The sequence below is a fragment of the Schistocerca nitens genome, chromosome 8 (assembly GCF_023898315.1).
Source record: "Schistocerca nitens isolate TAMUIC-IGC-003100 chromosome 8, iqSchNite1.1, whole genome shotgun sequence".
Lineage (NCBI taxonomy): Eukaryota > Metazoa > Arthropoda > Insecta > Orthoptera > Acrididae > Schistocerca > Schistocerca nitens.
The window spans coordinates 217,329,271-217,351,213 of record NC_064621.1 but is presented as its reverse complement, the minus strand read 5'-3'; the positions used below and the strand labels follow the sequence as shown (position 1 = coordinate 217,351,213).

The following is a 21,943-nucleotide window of genomic DNA, read 5'->3' as shown; positions in this document are numbered from 1 at the left end:
GATATCAGTGAAGTTGATAAAACCCTGCAAAAACACTGTGAATGTAGCATTTGATGAAATTGAAAAGGATAACAGAGATGATGATTCAGATTTTGGATGTCCTTACATTAAATTAAGTTTGAACAGTGGGAAGGGACCTGATACAGGTAGCCCAATTTGTGATATATCTGAACAACTTAGATACAATAAACAACTTAGATACGAGATCCAGTATAGTAAGAATTTTGTGGAAATGCCTCTTGTAGGTGTAAAGATAAGAGGAGCTACTGGTAAGCAAAGCAGTTATGTAAAATGTCAAGTACTGTTAACGTTTAGTACAGAGGACAAGATATATGAACATGATACCTAGCCCAGAAGAAAATATTCACTATGTTTGTAGATTTTTAAGACTATATAATTGTGTTTTGTTTGCCATGAATGTGGTATGTAAGATCATGTAATTCTATCTTATTTATTGACTGAGTTAAAATCTATAACACACTGTATAGTTGTGTTCTGTTTTAGATTTGTGCTTTAGAATTTGATACATATATCGCATGAGACTAAATGAGTAGATCCTTTTACAATTTTGAAATGGCACAATGTTCATAATTTGTACTGCAAAAATTAGGAATAGTATCTGAGCATATCTGTGTGTAATACCTTATTAGTCAATTCTTTTCATTGCATTTAATTCTGTTTATTAATGTTTCATAAGTGAACACTTTTCAATCTCACCTGACATAAATCCCATGTAATTGACTTTAAAAAAATGACTACGGAGAGCATATCTCGTGTGATGTGAAGAAGGTGTTGAGCAGCATATTTAGTACACAAACCAATGTTTCAGGATGTGATGTGAATGCTAGACAGGGAGTTATCTATCCATTGGAGTGTGTGATGAGAACTCTAGGGAGGAATGTAAAAGATGTGGGCGGATCCACTCCCCACTCTGCTGTATGGCGTATCCTGCTGGGCCAGTCAACTTGCAAGAGATCATGGGTGCTGGGTAACATACTCGAGCATCTGTCAACTGGATCTGTGTTGTGACTGATATTTGTGAATTGTTAGTCAAGACTGCCAAAGACAATGTTATTCTGCATAAATGCATGTTTTTTTCAAATAGGGGGACTGACTTTCCAACACATTACGAGGTGCGGCTAGAAAAAAACCGGACTGATGCTGGAAAAAACATTTATTTACAATTTCATGTTATCTCCTTCAATGTACTCTCCTCCTCGGTCTCTACACTGCTCCATACAAATTTTCCACTGTTCATAGCAATGCTGCAGATAATTTTCGGTAAGTCCATACATTACTTCCGTCGCTTTTTCTTTTACTGCTTCAACAGTCTCAAATCTAGTTCCTTTCAAAGCTGACTTGACTTTAGGGAAAAGAAAAAAGTCACAGGGGGCCAAATCAGGTGAGTAGGGTGGATGATCTAAGATGGGAATGTTGTGTTTTGCCATTGTCTTGGTGTAGGATCCATGACTTTTTTCTCCACAAATCGTTCCGTTTTCTCCGTACTCGCTCACGTAGGGTAGCCAGGACGCTAATGTAGTAATGCTGATTCACTGTTTGTCCCTCTGGTACCCAATCAATGTGCACAATCCCTTAGATGTCAAAAAAAAAAAAAAAAAAAAAAAAAACAATCATCATTGCCTTGAATTTTGATTTTGACATTCGTGCTTTTTTTTGTCGTGGAGAACCAGGAGTTTTCCAATGCATCGATTGGCGTTTAGTTTCGGGATCGTAAGTAAAAAACCACGATTCATCGCAAGTAATAACATTTTGTAAGAAGTTGGGATCACTTTCAATGTTTTCCAGGATGTCAGAACAAATCATTCTTCAGCGTTCCTTCTGTTCAATTGTGAGACACTTTGGAACCATTTTTGAACACACTTTGTTCATGTTGAAACTTTCATGAAGAATCTGCCTAACACTTTCCTTGTCAACTCCTGTTAACTCAAACACTGCTCTGATTGTTAAACGGCGATCTTGTCGAACAAGTTTACCGATTTTTTCAATGTTTGCATCAGTTATTGCTGACAATGGTCTGCCAGTGCGAGTGTCATCACTGGTGTCTTCGCGGCCATCTTTAAATCGTTTAAACCACTCAAACACTTGTGTTCGCGATAAACAATCATCGCCGTACACTTGTTGTAACATTACAAACGTTTCACTTGCAGATTTTCCTAGTTTGAAACAAAATTTGATGTTAACACGCTGTTCTTTCTGTACACTCAACATTTTCTGACGCACAGACAAAACGTCAACTACCTAAAACAGACGCGACGGGCAGACTGAGTGCAGGAGGCAGATGAAACTCGAGCAGTAGGCGGAGCGAGAGTCACGTGACAGGCCACGTGACTTTCAGCCTTATTGCATTCGTTGTATTGTTTCACCAGTACTAGTCCGGTTTTTTTCTAGCCACACCTCGTATGTAACTTTAAATCACTACGTATTTTTTCACCAATTTTAAATGAATCTTCTGGGTCTTTATGTACATAGGTTACTTGTATGGACAGTTAGCAAATAGTGTGGAAGATATCTACTTGTATAAACAATATAACAGGATGTATACATGTCTGCTTTCATACTCTGATTTTGGTTCTCAAGCTACTGGATTGTGTCAGCTTTCAAAGCTAATTTATGACTCTGTTTACCTGTATTTATCCTGAGTATTGCAATATTGTATCTGATTGGAACTTGAGTCATGGACAGACTCATTCTTAACTCTGTTTTGGGTAGCCCTGGTCATCACAACTGTGTGTGTGTGTGTTGATATGATTATGTACTTTATTCATTTTGTTATGTCGAAACATTTTTTGCTGGTTTGGATTCATGTGTCAGTCCTCATATCATAAACTCAGGCCCTAATATTTTTCCATTATTTTGTTCTTTTATAAGTCAACATATCCTTAAATACTCTGGTTTATGTGGCTGATTGATTCCTACTCGTGATTGAGTGTGTTTCTGCTGGTCTGTACCCATCATTGTGAGTTTTACGAGTTGACTCACTCATCGCACACTTAGGCTCTGAAATTTTTTCTCTTCTCTTTTGAAGATTTTGGATGTTTGTTTGTATGGATGTTAACTTAAAATTTGTAATCCTAGTAATTTACCCTGTCTCTGTAATTATTTCTAGAGTTTAGTGATGTAATGTTGTAGGTTTGACTTTTATTGTTTGTCTTGTGACAGTATGTTTCACAGATTTGAAAATCTGAATGCCATGTCCTGATATACGTATAGATTAAGGCTTGTATAGAAGATATTTTTCTTATGTTTTCTGTAATATGTTATGTATCAGATACTCCTATACATCTATCTGCTGTCCTGGGCAACATTTTGTACACCATTTGGAAAACCTTGTAGTCTATCACAAAATATTGTAAACACCCTGTTTCCAAATTTTGTGAGGGGGATATGGTAATGGGACACCCTCCTCTAACATTACCTTCTTTTTATAGAAGTAACCGATACCATTCATACTATCGATTCTTGTGTAGGTGAACATTATCTCAGTTGTTTAACTAAAAGAATTTCATATGATTCTGTATATGATGTATTACAGTTCAGGCTAAAATGTATAAAAAGAAATTAATGTGTTACGATCGATATGTACTAACAGTCAAAATTACTCTTCTTTTAAAATATCTGAAGTTACAAAATATCTGGCATACTAAAATTCCTATTATTAACTGCACAGTCTGACGATAATTATAAATTTTATTTCTGGATTGATTTACAAAATAATGATATATATTAGTGAAGATTATTCTTTTGTCAAGCGAGTTTTAAACTCTTTTTGCTTTGTAAACTCTTTGGAATATTGTGAGTACTGCAGAATGTAAGTAGCGATGGAATCGGTCGGATTTTTATGTTGTGCCATAACACTGTGAATTTGAGTCCTGAAACAGAAATTGTAAAGATGGTGTGATATGGAAAAATGTGACAAAGAATAAAATTCAGGAGTAATACAGGAAAATTTTCAACAGTTATTTAGTAATCTGGAACCCACTAAGTCAAAATTTCAGGTGCAAGAATGTTTCTCTAGATGCAAGAACTGAAGCCAACAACAAGGAGAAGAAGTAATAAGTTTTTCTTTTGTATATCTTATGCTTCACGAAGCTTTCAAGACTTGTGCAGAGACAGAGAATTTTAATAGTGATATGTGGGACGGTTCTTTCAGTTTATCCAGATCCCATCCCCTTAAATTCCCACCTTTTTGCAGTTTCTTCAGTTTTAATCTACAGTTCATAACCAATAGACTGTGGTCAGAGTCCACATCTGCCCCTGGAAATATCTTACAATTTAAAACCTGGTTCCTAAATCTCTGTCTTACCATTATATAATCTATCTGATACCTTTTAGTATCTCCAGGGTTCTTCCATGTATACAACCTTGTTTCATGATTCTTAAACCAAGTGTTAGCTATGATTAAGTTGTCCTCTGTGCAAAATTCTACCACACGGCTTCCTATTTCATTTCTTAGTCCCAATCCATATTCACCTACTATGTTTCCTTCTCTCCCTTTTCCTACTCTTGAATTCCAATCACCCATGACTATTAAATTTTCATCTCCATTCACTACCTGAATAATTTCTTTTATCTCATCATACATTTCATTAATTTCTTCATCATCTGCAGAGCTAGTTGGCATATAAACTTGTACTACTGTAGTAGGCGTGAGCTTCATGTCTATCTTGGCCACAATAATGCGTTCACTATGCTGTTTGTAGTAGCTTACCCGCACTCCTATTTTTTTATTCATTATTAAACCTACTCCTGCATTACCTCTATTTGATTTTGTATTTATAACCCTGTATTCACCTCACTAAAAGTCTTGTTCCTCCTGCCACCAAACTTCACAAATTCCCACTATATCTAACTTTAACCTATCCATTTCCCTTTTTAAATTTTCTAACCTACCTGCACGATTAAGGGATCTGACATTTCACGCTGCGATCTGTAGAACGTCAGTTTTCTTTCTCCTGATAACAACGTCCTCTTGAGTAGTCCCCGCCCGGAGATCCGAATGGGGGACTATTTTACCTCCGGAATATTTTACCCAAGAGGACGCCATCATCATTTAATCATACAGTAAAGCTGCATGCCCTCAGGAAAAATTACGGCTGTAGTTTCCCCTTGCTTTCAGCCGTTCGCTGTACCAGAACAGCAAGGCCATTTTGGTTAGTGTTACAAGGCCTGATCAGTCAATCATCCAGACTGTTGCCCCTGAAACTGCTGAAAAGGCTGCTGCCCCTCTTCAGGAACCACACGTTTGTCTGGCCTCTCAACAATTACCCCTCCGTTATGGTTGCACCTACGGTACGGCTATCTGTATCGTTGAGGCACCCAAGCCTCACCACCAACGGCAAGGTCCATGGTTCATAAGGGATCAATTGACAGGAAGGGGGAAAGAAATACAGTAGAAAAAAGAATGGGTAGCTTTGAGGAATGAAATAGTGAAGGCAGCAGAGGATCAAATAGGTTAAAAGACGAGAGCTAGTAGAAATCCTTGGGTAACAGAATAAATATTGAATTTAATTGATGAAATAAGAAAATATAATAATGCAGTAAATAAAGCAGGCAAAAAGGAATACAAACGTCTCAAAAATGATATCGACAGGAAGTGCAAAATGGCTAAGCAGGGATGGCTAGAGGACAAATGTAAGGATGTAGAGGCTTATCTCACTAGGGGTAAGATAGATACTGCCTACAGGAAAATTAAAGAGGCCCTTGGAGAAAGGAGAACCACTCGTATGAATATCAAGAGCTCAGATGGAAACCCATTTCTAAGCAAAGAAGGGAAAGCAGAAAGGTGGAAGGAGTATATAGAGGGTCTATACAAGGGCGATGTACTCGAGGACAATATTTTGGAAATGGAAGAGGATGTAGATGAAGATGAAATGGGAGATATGATACTATGTGAAGAGTTTGACAGAGCACTGAAAGACTTGAGTCGAAACAAGGCCCCCGGAGTAGACAACATTCCATTAGAATTACTGACAGCCTTGGGAGAGCCAGTCCTGACAAAACTCTACCATCTGGTGAGCAAGATGTATGAGACAGGCGAAATACCATCAGACTTCAAGAAGAATATAATAATTCCAATCCCAAAGATAGCAGGTGTTTACAGATGTGAAAATTACCGAACTATCAGTTTAATAAGTCACAGCTGCAAAATACTAATGCGAATTCTTTACAGACGAATGGAAAAACTGGTAGAAGCTGACCTTGGCGAAGATGAGTTTGGATTCCTTAGAAATGTTGGAACACGTGAGGCAATACTGACCCTACGACTTATCTTGGAAGAAAGATTAAGGAAAGGCAAACCTACATTTCTAGCATTTGTAGACTTAGAGAAAGCTTTTGACAATGTTGATTGGAATACTCTCTTTCAAATTCTGAAGGTGGCAGGGGTAAAATACAGGGAGCGAAAGGCTATTCACAATGTGTACAGAAACCAGATGGCAATTATAAGAGTCGAGGGACATGAAAGGGAAGCAGTGGTTGGGAAGGGAGTGAGACAGGGTTGTAGCCTTCCCCGATGTTATTCAGTCTGTATATTGAGCAATCAATAAAGGAAACAAAAGAAAAGTTCGGAGTAGGTATTAAAATCCATGGAGAAGAAATAAAAACTTTGTGGTTCGCCGATGACATTGTAATTCTGTCATAGACAGAAAAGGACTTGCAAGAGCAGTTGAAAGGAATGGACAGTGTCTTGAAAGGAGGATATAAGATGAACATCAACGAAAGCAAAACGAGGATAATGGAAGGTAGTCGAATTAAGTCAGGTAATGCTGAGGGAATTAGATTAGGAAATGAGACACTTAAAGTAGTAAAGGAGTTTTGCTATTTGGTCATCAAAATAATTGATGATGATGGTCGAAGTAGAGAGGATATAAAATGTAGACTGGCAGTGGCAAGGAAAGCGTTTCTGAAGAAGAAAAATTTGTTAACATCGAGTATAGATTTAAATGTCAGGAAGTCGTTTCTGAAAGTATTTGTATGGAGTGTAGCCATGTATGAAAGTGAAACGTAGACGATAAATAGTTTAGACAAGAAGAGAATAAAAGCTTTCAAAATATGGTGCTACAGAAAAATGCTGAGGATTAGATGTATAGATCACATAACTAATGAGGAGGTATTGAACAGAATTGGGGAGTAGAGGAGCTTGTGGCACAATTTGACTAGAAGAAGGGATCGGTTGGTAGGACATGTTCTGAGACATCGAGGGATCACCAATTTAGTATTGGAGGGCAGCGTGGAGGGTAAAAATCGTAGAGGGAGACCAAGAGATGAATACACTAAGCAGATTCAGAAGGATGTATCACAGACCACCACCCATATCAAGGTGGTTCCATCACGTTTTGGGTTGGAATTATGTTTGGCTGCATGACATCCCTTGTGCCAAAACATGGGAGAATGACTGTTGTGAAATATCAAGACAAGACAACATCTTTGCATGCACTGTGGCTTCATTTTGTGAACATATTGCAGCAGGATGTACTCTGATGGATAACAATGAACGCCTGTGTCATCACGATCTTGTGAACACCTTCGTAATGGAGCACAGAACCAGTTGGATGGAATGGCCTCCATATTCTCTAGTTCTCACCTGCATTGAGGATGCATGGATCACATTGAAATGAGCAGTTTGCAATCATCCTGCCCCACCGGATACCTAATAGGGTATCGTAGAGGCCGCTGTGGAGGAATCAGACAATATCCCACAGGCTTGTCTGGGAGATTTGGTAAGGAGTATGCCTAACTGTATTCAGAAATGTCTCTAATTATGAGGAGGACCAATTTTTTCATAAACAATGTGTTATGCATAATGACACTGATAGAAACAGTACTGTTTGAAGTGGAATCTTTTGTAAGGTTTTGTTTGTGTTTATGAAGTGGAAATGTGTTTATCTTCTTTACTTTCTTATACTTATGACTGTACCTGACAGAGCAAAATCAATTTTGTTTCCTATAATGTCCAGTATTGACAATGAAGCAGTATGGAACATTTATTTCAGCCACAGTACTTAATGATAAGGGCATAGAACTTGCTTCCAGTCAGAATGAAGCTGTTGGAAAAGCAAATAATGTTGAACAGGAAGGTAATGTAAGAGAGAAAGGTGAATCATTGGTAATTAGTAGTGATGTACATGAGGAGCAGTCTGTTGATACCAAGGTAGATGTTGTAACTGAAACTGGTTGTTTACTAGTGCGAAATGAAATGATCAGCCAGTTTGATAACTTTACTGAGGCAAAGGTGTGTAAAATGCTGCAAATTAGCAACAGTATAAATGAGTTACCAATGGTTCAATGGGAAGCAGACAAGAGACCCAACAGTGTAGGGATGTATATGAAACAGTGAATAATGTGACATCAATGTAAATGGTTTTGATGAGCACATAGTTGTTGATATGAATGTTGATGTCATTGTGGATGGCTGAGTCACTAAGTATGGAAATAAGAAATGACGTTCTTCAAAAAATACATAACAGTGTGAATAGATGTCAGATAGAGAAAGAAGCTGAAAATTTGCTGGTAAACAGTAATGTAAGTAATCTGCAACTAATGAACTCATGGTATTGTACTTATGATAATGAACTAATTTGTGGGGAAAAATGTGGAAAAGCTGTTGACATTCCAGATTTTGGGGTTGAGCAGATGATACTAAAGTAGATTGTATAGCATTAATGAATGACACTTTGGTTAACGTTAATGACAGTGTGAACAAATGTCAGGATGAAGGAGAGTGTGAATCATTAATTATGGAAATGGGTTGCATACAGATGAATGTGATGTGAGTGGGGATGAAATGCCATTTGTCTAGAAAAGGAATGACAGTGTTAAGGTGAAACACAAAAATGTACACAAAAATAGCTTGATTTCTACAGAAAGTAAAAACCTATTTGAACCACCAGTAACTCAGATGTGGAGGATTTTACCAAAAGGAATATCAATATTTGACAGTAATCAAGTAGAAATTCATATTGATAATGTTGACAACAAAGATGAAGTTAAGGTGAAAGTTTGTGAACTACCAATTCCTAAATAGTTTTCTTGGTATCTTTAATGAAACATTTCCACCCAGACTCTGCAACAAATAAAGTGACAAATAAGTTAAAGTGGAGCATCCAGGGCATAAAAATTTCCATTGTGAGGAAAAGACACGGAGAATCAAAATGTAATAAAGATATTGATTTCATTGAATATGTGAGACTCAATAAAATTATATTTAAAGGAGCTGTCAATGCAGCAAAAAACTGGTAAATAACAAGAGGCTGTATGGTCAGTCATCAAATTTGAGTTAGTGTTAATGCCTGTAACCAAGAAATTTCATAAAATTAACATTGAAGGAAACTCGAATATCAGAGTGCTTCATTGGATTCTTTATAACTGTAGAAAAACCTGGTATAAATGTAACTTATTATTACAACAAAATAAATCCCTTTGGCCTTAATGAACTCTTAACACCTTAAATTTAAAAAAAGATCCTGTGTAGGATGTAGAAAATTGAATCCTAGGGTTAAAAAACAAAAACTCTGCAGTCTGTGATGGAATACACATTAAAGTTATTAAAGCAGTACACAAAAAAACTGCAAACCCACTAGCTCAAATAATAAACTGATGATGAAGAGGGCTGCTTCACAGAGGTACTGAAATAGGCCAAAGTCAAACCAGTTTTCAAAAAGGCGTCAGAAGAGATGATGGGAAATTATTGTCTTATCTCAGTTCTTTCAGTCACATTTAAAATACATGAAAAATTTTCTGTTGGCCAAATCGAAAACTTAATTGCAAACTATTCCATTATTTTGAACAATCAATTTGGTTTTCAACAAGGGAAAAGCACCTTAGATGCTGAGAAAGTAACTACATCATTAGACAAGAGGAATAAGGTGGCAGGAATTGTCTGTGACATGACAAAGGTGTTTGATTCTCTGAAACCATGAACAAAATACTGTGAATAATGCAGAAAACTTTTCAAATGAAAAGTGAAATTCTTGACAAAGTTATCATTGGTGTTAATCAGGGGGTAGTATGAAGAACCGTTAATGTAAATACTGACACATAAGAGGGAGATAGCAATGGAATAATTTCTGATGTAGTACCAGAAAATATTATTGATTTACAAGGTGTGTGGGTCAGAGCCACAGACAGAAGGTGTCACTTCAACACAATGTTAATGTAGAGAACGAAATCAGTAATAGGGTTTACCTCTCAGATGAAAGATCAATTAAATATGGTGTTCCTCAGAGCTCTGTTACTTTTCCTCATTATTGTAGATCACATGAGCCCACAAAAAACAATCCTGTTTGCTGATGATACAAGCATAGTGTTGACTGGATCTAGTCCTGAATACCTACAGTCAGCATCTGATAACTCTATGAAAAGGCTTTCTGAGTGGTTTTGCTATTGTAAGAACCAACATGATTTATGGAATATAGTACTTTATAGAGCAACATGTAAGATGCAGTGAAGCACAGGTTGTGTGTAGCACTGAACACATTGACTGGACAACAGTAATACATGTTACAGAATAGGGGAATCACTCATTTGTGATTGTTTAAATAGTACTGTTTCTTCGGTGACTCACTGGAGTGTGACAGGGGGCCAAACCAGGTGGCCTCTATAAGTGGGCCTGTGAACTGTGTGGATGTGCAATCTATGAAATCGTGCTTCATGAGTGAAGGTACATCAGTTCTCCCTTCTAGCGGGTGGGAAAACCGTGTACATATATAAAAACACAAGGCAGGGAAAACTACACGGCACATAAAAATGCTCGGCACAGAAAAAATACATGGTACTGAAAAAAATGCCTGGTACCAAAAAAGCACTGGTACCAAAAAAAGCATACCACTGCCTTGTCTGGCACAGAAGCCAAACAGTTAAAAAGGGCAACCAACAGTTTGTGATCCACAATTAAATGGAACTTAGAACCAAACAGAAAGATGTGAAATTTCTAGAGAGGGAAACACAATCGCTAAAGCCTCCTTTTCAACCTGAGAATACCGCTGCCGAGCAGTAGCTAAAGTCTTTGAAGAGTAAGCGACGGGTTGTTCAGACTTGTCTGCACATTTCTGTGCTGACACCACATCGAGACCGTGCTGAGAGGCATCTGTAGTGTCCATCTGTAGCTGACATGGAATGCTGACCTGGCTGAAAAGTGGCCAGACACTGGGCAGATTGAAGCTTAGATTTAAGCAAAGCAAACACTCAGCCACAAGCTGGAGACCAGAAAAAGGGTACATTTTTATGCAAAAGTGTGTGCAGAGGTGAACAATAGAGGATGCGTCAGATGGAAACTTATGGTTGTACACAACTTTACCAAAAAACACCTGCAATTCCTTAACTGAGGTCAGCTGCAGCAAAGGCCCAGTTGCATCAACATGGTGACATAAAGGCTTGATCCCTGTGTGTGAAACCTCAAAACCTAGGTATTCAACTGATGGTTCAAAAAATTGATATTCAGCGAGATTGCACTTGAAACCCACAGACTGCAAAATGGAAAACAGCAATCAGAGATTTCTTATGTGGTCTCCAGAGAAAAAACCTAAAACAGTGATATCATATAGGTAATTGATGCAGCCAGGTACAGTGCATGTCAGCTGTTCTAAGAAATGTTGAAAAGTTGTGGGCACCCTAGCAACGCCAAAAGGCAAGCACTGATATTGGTATAGGCCGCAAGGTGTGTTGATAACGAGAAGGTGCCTACTGACCACATCCGAGGGGAGCTGGAGGTATTCTTCTGACAAATCAATCTCGGAAAAGTGCTGGCCGCCTTATAATTTTGTGAGCAATTCATCTCGGCGGGACAAAGGAATGTGCATTAATCATAACACTGAAGTCACCACAGAGATGAATCTTACCCATTGGCTTCTTAACGATGACCAGTGGCGTAGCCCATTTATTGGAAGAAATAGGCTGAATGACATCGAGTGACATCAAACAGTCTAATTAAGCCTTGACAGAGTTGTGTAATGTGATGGGCACCTGCCGCACCCAAAAAAATGATGGCAGACAGACTCTTTCGTGGTAATGTGGGCCTGAAAACTGGTAGCCCAAGGGAAAACAGAGACAAAAACTCTGTCCAGAGGGACTCCAGTTACCGATACAGAACTTGATCTGGCACTAAATTTACCTCATCGGCAATGGAGAAACTGATAGCGTTAAATGCGTCTAATCTGAACAGGTCTGTGTCATGGGAATGATCCACAACAAGGAAGGTGAGAGGGCGAACAACAGATTTGTAGGGTACAGGAGCAGAGAACTGACCTAGGGTCAAAATCTGCTGTTTATTGTAGCTGTCCAACTTCTGTGAAACCTGTGTCAGGGGAAGGGAGCTCAGGTACATGTACGTTTGTGTGTTTACTAAAGTCACTGCAATTCCTCAGCCCACTTGCATTTTTAGTGGTTTCTGAAACACACACAAATCAATAAATAATTTGTTTGGGGATAGAGTCATTGTAGAGATAAAGTTATGTCCGTCGGTACTACTGTGCCTGCCACGTTTGTAGAGGAGCTACACACCAATACAAAATGGCCTTTATTTTGGCACTCGTTGAAAACAGTCCAACACTTAGGGTACACAGCAAGCTCATATTGGACGAAGCAGTACGAGCAAGATGGAAGGTGGTACATGGCTGCTGTCGTGATGCAACCTGTTGCTGCTGTGGCTGTAACCGACACTGCCCCATGTGACACTGAGTCACAGGTTATACTGCTGCAGTGGCTTCCCTGTCATCCTGAACACTTGCAGCATACCTGACTGTGATTGGCTGAGCGTATTCCGATACCTCTCTCCGTGAAGCAAACTGATTGCATGTGGCCCATGACACTTCAAAGGCTGTGCTATATTGAGCACATCTGTAAGCATGGGATTCTCACACTGAAGTGTTTTTTTGTGGACTTCCTTATCTGTGGCTAGATGAATAATAACATCAAGCGCCATGTGATCAGCATAGGGTTTATGATGGGTACTGGTTACAAATTTATGACGATGGCTCAAACCATGTAATTCTGCAGCCCAGTCTTTGTAAGATTGGTTTGGACATTTTTAACAATTGTAAAATTCTAAATGTGTTGCAGTGACATGTGTTTTATTACAGTAATAGGTTGAGAGAAGCTTGCACATTTCATCAAAAGATAAGCTAGCAGGTTCTTGCACAGGCACAAGTTAACACAACTGATAAATGCACGGTGAAAGTCAGGAAAGAAAGAAATCCCTACACTGGTTGAGATCACCCATGTCAAAAATCTAGAAATGTTGGTATAACTGTGTCTCATAGGAGTTGCAATCTTCAACCGATTTATTATATGCTGGAAAGGACACTGACAGGTGAGTAATCTGCTGTGATCACATGGATGCCACTTGATTGAGTGCAGTGGCAAGGGCCTGTTGTTCTGCGAAAGCTTGCTGATGGGCAGTGATACATTGGAGTAGTTCTCCCATTGAGATGTTTTTCAGGTGACTTAGCACTGCACCAACATGCAGAGGAAACGTGGTCCTCACCCATCACCAAGTTTGCTACAGCAAGAACAAACACAATTTATGGAACATAGTACTTTATACAGAAACACATAAGCTACGATGAAGTACAGGTTGTGCGTAGCACTGAACACATTGACTGGACAACAGTAATACAGGTTACAGAATAGTTTGAGTGCTTGTGTGTGATTGACAGCTCGCCAAAGAGTGCCAGGGGGCTGACCCAGGTGGTCTCTATAACTGGCCTGTGAACTTTATGGACACGCGATCCCTGAAATCACACCCATCATGAGTAAAGGTACATCAGGTTTAACAAAACTTCGTAACTGTTAATAGCAGAAAAACGGTATGTCTTAACTTCCATTTAATTCCTTATACCTAAAAACAATCCAACTACATTTAAATAATAATATAATTCAATATGTAAATACAACAACATTTTTGGGTCTATGGGTTCAACAGAATTTAAAATAGGATACACGGATAAAAAACTTATCAAAGAAACTCATACATCCACAGTAATGCAAGCATGCCATGCATAGTTCCACTCCTTACTCCACTATGGGATCATCTTCTGAGGAAATTCATCTCACTGCACAAACAAGAGCACTGAGGATAGTGTGTGGTCTCAAAAAGATGGAGTCCTGTAAATGCCATTTTATAAAACTTCATGTTCTAAATATCCCACGCCTGTTCATCCAAGAATCAATCCTATTCAACGGGGAATACCTCATAAGAACAAGAAAATTAATCCAAAACAAGGATATACACACATATTATAACAGAGAACAATCAAATATCCTCCAAATCTTTTCAAGGGCATAATCATAGTACACTATAAGAATTCAGGTCAAATAAAACTTGCTCCAAATCCAGCATTAAAAAACAAACTAAAAGCATTTCTAACAAAGCACTGCTTCTATTCAGTGCAAGAATTCCTGGACATTCCTTTGGAAAATACTGTGATTAAGAGTAGAACATTTGTAGGCAAAACAGTAACCTATAATTCTACAGTAAACAAGGATGTTTCAGTTTCACTTTTCAAAACTTTTTATGTATATACACCTTTTAAATGCACACGGCAGCACCAAGGAACTTCTATGTTATTCTGTGGTGTTTTGTAACTGTGACTATTCATAGTGACGAGAGAACAACTGAGTGAAAAAAAAATTTTTTTGGTAACTTTTAACTTGAACTTGCTAGAGGCAAGACGTGTATGATTCCTGTACAACAGAGTCGTGGTTATCAAGCCAACTCTGTTGTAAATGTAACTTAACTGTTTCTAATGAGAGACATCATGGGTGACTTACAAGAAGTCAATTGCTTATGTGAGAAGTGTTCTTTGTGGAAGTTCAAATATACCGATAGTTGTTGAAAAGTATTCTTCAAGTACTTCATTTCACAAAGAGGGAGAGAGTCTTAAAGGTTCCTTTGACTAGCATCATTCTTCAGAGAAGTTTGTAGAGATTCCAGAGAAGAAGATCGGCTGCACGTTCCCAAGTAAGTCAACTCGTGTAAGAAAAGTGAGGAGTTTTGCATATACACTTCAGACACTCTTCGTCATCAAAAATGTTAGATGCTCATGTATATTAGTTTTTATTTATCTCTTTTAAATTCTCTCACACACATTTACATGTTTCTAGAAGAAAAATGCAGGGGAGTGGCAGGATCAAAGACTTTTGAAAGAGGGGCCTGCAGGAATCTGTTTGTTGTGCACGGTGCATTGCTCTTACAGATCTTATTTTCGTTAAGAGGACAGAACTAGCAGTTATGATATTCAAGAATATAATCCCATACTGTAGAACTGGGCAAAGTGCAATTCAAACAATGTGGAAGTTTGCTTTATGAGCAAGTAAATATAGACTGCTGCCATTTAACATTATGTTGAAGGCATATGACAAAAAAATTTGTTTCCAGAGAGGTGTAATTCTGCCAGAGTTTGTCACAGAGTTGTTGTTGTTGTTGTTGTTGTGGTCTTCAGTCCTGAGACTCGTTTGATGCAGCTCTCCATGCTACATACAGTAAAGCTGCATGCCCTCGGGAAAAATTACGGCTGTAGTTTCCCCTTGCTTTCAGCCGTTCGCAGTACCAGCACAGCAAGGCCGTTTTGGTTATTGTTACAAGGCCAGATCAGTCAATCATCCAGACTGTTGCCCCTGCAACTAATGAAAAGGCTGCTGCCCCTCTTCAGGAACCACACGTTTGTCTGGCCTCTCAACAGATACCCCTCCGTTGTGGTTGTACCTACGGTACGGCTATCTGTATCGCTGAGGCACGCAAGCCTCCCCACCAACGGCAAGGTCCATGGTTCAGAGATCCCCCTTTAAACAGAAGTTCAGAAATGTTGTTTTGGGTGTATTTATTATTAGTTAATTTTCATAAAACCAGTCATTTAGCTGGCCACTAGCTTTATTTATGTTTGCTTGTAGTCGTCTTTGAGTATTCCCTATAAGAAGGATGCTGGTGTCACCTGCAGACAAGAATATTTGTGATTCAATGCTGTGATCTAGGCGTTAATGTGCAGAAGGAAAAGGGTAGGCCCATGAATGCATCCTTGAGAGACTCCACTTTTTATTTTTCCTGCATCTGAAAAATATGATCTAATGCTATCACGTCTTATTACATATTCCTTTATGATGAAGTCTGGAATACCATCAATCCCTGAAGGCAATTTTTTGGAAGTTGTTGCAATATGAACAATATTGTTGATGAATGTTTCATAGAGACAGATTGTGTGGAGGCAAGAAGTTACTTTGTTCTGCTGAATGTTTGGGCTATCTCTCTTACTATCAATTATTAGAGTTTTTATATTGTCTGCATAGAACATTTCAAGTCACAGCCTTTACTGTGAATATTCCCTATGGAGCAAGTAAACAAATTGATAACTACACTGTTGGAAGAAGTTAGTACAGTCGTTTATAGGTTTCCAATTCACTCAAGATTTATTGCTGCAATAGTGCATATTGAATACACAAAATGATTACATTTTCAGACCAATAGCACAAGTGGTTCTGAGGTACTGGGTATCAACCCATACTGAAACGCCCATATTAGTATGTAGTGTAGCCTCCACGAGTGGCAATGCAGGTGCGATTCTGGCATTGACTGTACAAATGGCAAATACTGTACTGCGATACATTATTCTATGCATGGTCAGTCTGTTTGTGTAGATCTCTAAGAGTTGTTGACTGATGAGTCACACCTCGTCCCATCATATCCCATATGTGCCCGATTGGAGACAAGTCCGGAGATCATGCTGGCCAGGAAAGCTGCTGCACATCTTGCACAGCACATTGAGTTTCACAAGCAGTGTGTGGGAGAGCGTTATTCTGTTGGAACAACACATCACCCTCCTGTTGCAAGAATGGCAAAAGGGCGGATCTAACAACATTCTTCATGTATCGATCGCTGGTTAGCAGCCCCTCCAGAGACACCAAAGGTGAATGTGAGTTCAAATTGCCACACCCTAGACCATAAAGCCAGGTATGGGCCAGTGTGTCTCGGATGAATGTACTCTACGAGACAGTGGTCACCAGGTCTGCGTTGTACACGAAAATGACCATCACTTGCATGCACACAGAACCTGCTTTCATTGCTGAAGATCACAATGTGCATTCCATGATCCAAGTGATCCTCAGACGGATCAGATGAACTGTGCATGCCAGTGCCGTGGCATGAGTGAAAGACAAGCTAAAGGTGCATGTGCTCGTAGTCCCACTGCTAATACCTGGTTTGCAACAGTTCACATTGATACATCTGAACTCACAAGCCATCTTACCTGTGCCGTGGTAGCTGTACAATTTTACACTGTTTCCCTAACAGTATGATGATCCTGTCAGGTTTTTGTGCTGCAAGGCCTCATCTACGGGTGTGAGAATATTCGTGTGACCATTGATACCAGTATCATTGCACAACTGATGCAGGATGTCCAACTTGTGTGGCAATTCTCTGGAAGGACCATCCTGCCACTCAGAAGGCCACAATTTGACCCTTTTCAAACTCACTCAGTTGGTTGTAGGAAACACGAGTGCATCTCCGTGGCATGGTGGCCTGCTTGCTTCACACATTTGCATCACACTGAGACTTCAGGCTGTGAGCATTCCTTATTAAAGGGTAGACAGAGATAGCGCTCTGATAGCTATGGCATTATCTATTGGTGGATGACATTGAAATCATTATCAGTACATCTACTATATCCCAGGTGGTAAAGGCTATCATTGGATCAAAACTGATGTCTTTTCAGGTGTGCTAATTTTTTTTTTCCAGCAGAGTATTTGTGGCAAACAGAAAAAATTATCTCAATTTATATTACTAAAATAATTTTATTTTGTTATCACTGTCCCTATAGGTGTTGTATTTATAGGCATAAGCACATTCACAGATTCCATCTTGATTAGAGATTCTAATGTTGTTTTAAATATGCAGTTGCTACATACTAGGCATATTTCTTCAAGCACCTACCAGATCAGATTTAACAACATGTCTGTTACCCTTTGTAACAAGCATCAACTGTTGCTGTCATTTCCACCTTCCTACCCTGTATCAGCTGTCTTTATGTATGATAAACTTTCCCTTCCTTGTTTTCCACAGCAGAATGTATGCCAACACACATCTCAGCAGCAGAATTGCCACAAATGTATATAAATATCTCTGTGTCAAAGAAAATGCTATGCAGTTTTTGATAATTGACACACATTTTCAGCCACTATTTTGTTAAAGTACATGTGGCCAGTAATACATGGCACGGAGTTATGTATCACTCTGGAAGTGTGATGTGTATCCCTACGTATTTCTTACTGATGAATAATACTCATGAATAAAACAATGATAAAATGAATTATTAAGTAGGAGAGCTCAGCTACTGCATGATGTTAATGCTTTGTTTGGATGTGGAGAACTAGGCCAAGGGACAACATTTGTCTTCAAGACTGAACAGCAATTGCAGTAACTTTGCAAATAGAAGTACTTGCACAGGAAAAATATAGAAGGTCCATGAATTGCTGGGCTGTATTGGAGAAGCATGTCATCCCCAGAATAAATACAAGGATTCATGACAATGATTGTATTGATCCTGAAACAAATGAATTATGAATGGATCTGTGATTCTGAATACTTCATGCTATGTAGATGAAACCTGCACATAGTATTTCCAAGTTAAATACTGTGATTGAGGTCTTTTGTTATCTGATGGACACCATAAATGTTTTTGGACAATAATGGAGGATATATACACAAAGTGTCAGAGCAGTTATTGAAGTAAAGTAAAAGTTGTTATATTTCCTTTGTTTCCAGCATAAATTATGCAATCATGATAAAAACTCTTAGATTGCTGCATCCAAGGCAGCAATCAACTAAAAAGAAGAAGAAAAATATTAAATCTTCACTGATTAAAGTAAGTCAAATTCAAACCCTGAAACCAACCAGAACACTACATTCAACAGGATATATTACAGCAGAGACCGAGTTGTTCATGAAGACATTTCCATGTTTGATAGCTAGGATGTTGAAACCCTGTATGTATATGTCCTGGGGATTTATGTACCCAGATAAATGGGGACCCACATCATCCACAAATCATATTATGTGCAAACCTATGTTTATCGGTAATGAGCTGCTGGATAGGTTTATAACAAAACATTTTCTTCCTTTGGCATTCGGCTTCCTGCATCAAGCTATAATGATAGGTATTCACTCTCCAACTCTTTGGTTGCCCTCTGGATTATGCAGTGTTGTCTCATTGTCTCCTGTCCAATGTGTCATAACATTTTTTCTGAGTGAAACTTACATGTGGTATTGCATATTCCTGCCAGTTTCCACTGATATAATAGCATGATAACTGTCATGAAACAGGGTCAGAATTTTCATCATTTTGAGATCATGCACTATATTTTGGATTACTATATGGGAATAAGAATCATAAACACCACATTTCCTTTAGTACTTAGTTATGGACAAGCATATTAATAAATGAACATAATGAAGCACAATGTTCTATTTATTCAAGTCTTACTGATCATTTGCCATCTTGTGCTAGATGTCAGCTTCCATTTGCACTCATTCCAACAAGCAGTAAAATCAGTGCTGAAATGCTCCAAAAGACTTAGACATACCAGAGCTTAAGTTTCACCTTGACACCTCCAGTTACATTGCAGGTGACAAATGCAAAACACAGATCATGAAAATGAATATTATGATTTCTCGTGTGTGTAGGAAAAGTCGCCACTCTGTATTTGTTTATACTTACTTCCTTCCCTTTATATCCTGGTATCACTAAATAAAATGAAATGGCAAGGATGACAAAAGACAAAATCAGTCCTGCTTCTAACACATCAGCAGTAACAGCTGTTTTACTCTCCTCATACTGGGTGGGGAAACCATGAATGCGGTGGAAATTAAACCAGCTCATCTTCAGGCTTTCTTAGTTAAAGTACAGAACAACTTCAACTGTTTATCTGCAAAAATTAAAATAAAACAAAAAATAAAAATAAGAATTATTAAAAGTTGTTGCGAGACTGCAGTAAATAAGTGCAACAGTGAATGAACAAAACAGAACATAATGAAGGCTTGAAATCTTAGTGGCCCTTCCCCTGAAATGAAGGACAGTTACAAACAATGAATTTATGTACACAGTTTTACAATATTTTAAACATAAATAATGAACAAAAGGGATGCACAAGAAACTGGACTAAGGTTCAGAAATAAATTTAAAAATATGGTCTTTAACTTTTGGGTACCTACCTATTCACAGGAAAAAGTAAACTACTGAAAGGGGATCAAGATGTAGGAAATAGTTGGAAGCAAAATGTAGGTACATTAAACACAAACTCAAATCATAATCCATTAAATATTTTGCAACCCAACCACGTTTTCAAGGAAAAATAGTCTCATAAAACCAGGAAGTTCAATTACAGTAGATGACAAGTGATGAAGTTTCCCCACTCTCTTTTTTCACTCAACCATCAAATCACCCAGCACCATATTATATCAGTAAGAATCCTACTCTCTTGTAGAGTAACATAATGACCTTCTCCTTTAGCCCTCTCAAAATTAAACTTTTTCATATCACAAACTAACTAATCAAAATACAAGAGATTCTGAGCATTATAATGAATTTGTTACAGAAAGATAAAAAACACTCTCTCTTCAAAGATGTATCCACCCTCTCTTAAGAACCTATTGCAGATGTTTCTTGGAAATTCCTGTTTTCTTCTTCAGCATTTTATTCACAACTCAGTCACTAATACATCTGTGGGAATAATGATGGCTTGTCTCTCAATCTGACTGTTCCGTGTGATGCGGGAGAGGCTTCCTCAAATCTTGAGGTCATGAATCTTTGCTCTTGACTGATTGGATTGTATATTCAGCAGCTTCAGATCCAAGTGCATTTCAGTTTCTTTTCACAAATATAAATTTATCTGGTTGTACTTCACATTTTATATTCAAAATTGGTTTTGTTAAAATTTTCTTTATACATACAAAACATATAAATAAATAGTAGTATTTACATTTTGACAGCTGCCATTATTTGTTTCCAATACTCTCCCCTAAAATGATAGCCTCATGCATTCACCCACTTGAACATTACATTACGTAGCAGGTCCTAGAATGTAGGGGAACCTTCAGGAAAATGGAATTTGTCAACAAATATACTAACAGAGAGAAAAAGCTTTTGTAATCAGCTTTGGTGTACTACACTATCTAACAGTTGTTTTAGTGATGATCTCATGTGTTACTAAGATAAGTTTTAGCTTTGAGGAATAGCCTATACTCCAAAAAGAGTATATAACATCATTCAACATGTGCTTACTTATTGTTGTATACTCACTGTTCACAATATACTGTTCAATATCACTGACAGAAAAACACTGGCATCTTGTATCAAGACACAGCATCAGTAATTTCCAATAAATGATTTATGGAGCTTACATTTGTGGCATACAAATCTGAAAAATCTCTGGCTATAATTCAGTCTACTTGGTTATGGGCTACTTTAGTAGAATACTGCACATTGAGGCGATGTAAAGAGTTCACACACAGAATAACACCAATCCTTAGCAGACTTCCTCCTTCACTATCTGCAGTTCCAGACAGAAGCTCGATCAGACACCAACATCCGGTGAGAAGTGATAACGAGTTTGATAAAACTTGGGAATAATATGAAAGGAACTCTACATAAGTTGAAGCCAGAAATTAGTTTCACAAGCTAGGTCCGAAACAGCACCAAGTATTATACACAGGAAATGCATGAGCAACTATATACAGCTCCAGTGAAATGAAACACTAATATAGTTATTGATTAAAAATGGATTTATTGACAGAAGTAAATTGTTTCCAAAATATGGGAGATTATACATCTAACCCAATCTCCTTGAGAAGTACACATAGCATAGGTCCTCCTCTTCTCTGCTCGATAGCTACACATTTGACTATTCATAGTCTAAATTGAACCATGGCTAACACACACACACA

General features: G+C 38.2%; 1 protein-coding gene across 4 annotated transcripts in view; it reads right to left on the bottom strand.

Annotated features, from left to right (window-relative positions):
• The window catches only part of LOC126199022 (dual oxidase maturation factor 1-like), a 145,142-nt gene extending 123,608 nt beyond the window's left edge, over positions 1–21,534 (bottom strand). For 2 of the 4 annotated variants that reach the window (XM_049935716.1, XM_049935717.1), the window contains exons 1-2: positions 21,300–21,534; positions 19,719–19,926 (exon numbers count right to left, since the gene is read on the bottom strand). In XM_049935716.1, the coding sequence (XP_049791673.1) occupies positions 19,719–19,880 (162 nt within the window). In that variant the 5' untranslated portion in view covers positions 19,881–19,926; positions 21,300–21,534. The remainder of the gene's footprint in view (positions 1–19,718; positions 19,927–21,299) is intronic. The other 2 variants (XM_049935714.1, XM_049935715.1) reach the window with 2 other exon arrangements.
• Positions 21,535–21,943: the final 409 nt, after the last annotated feature.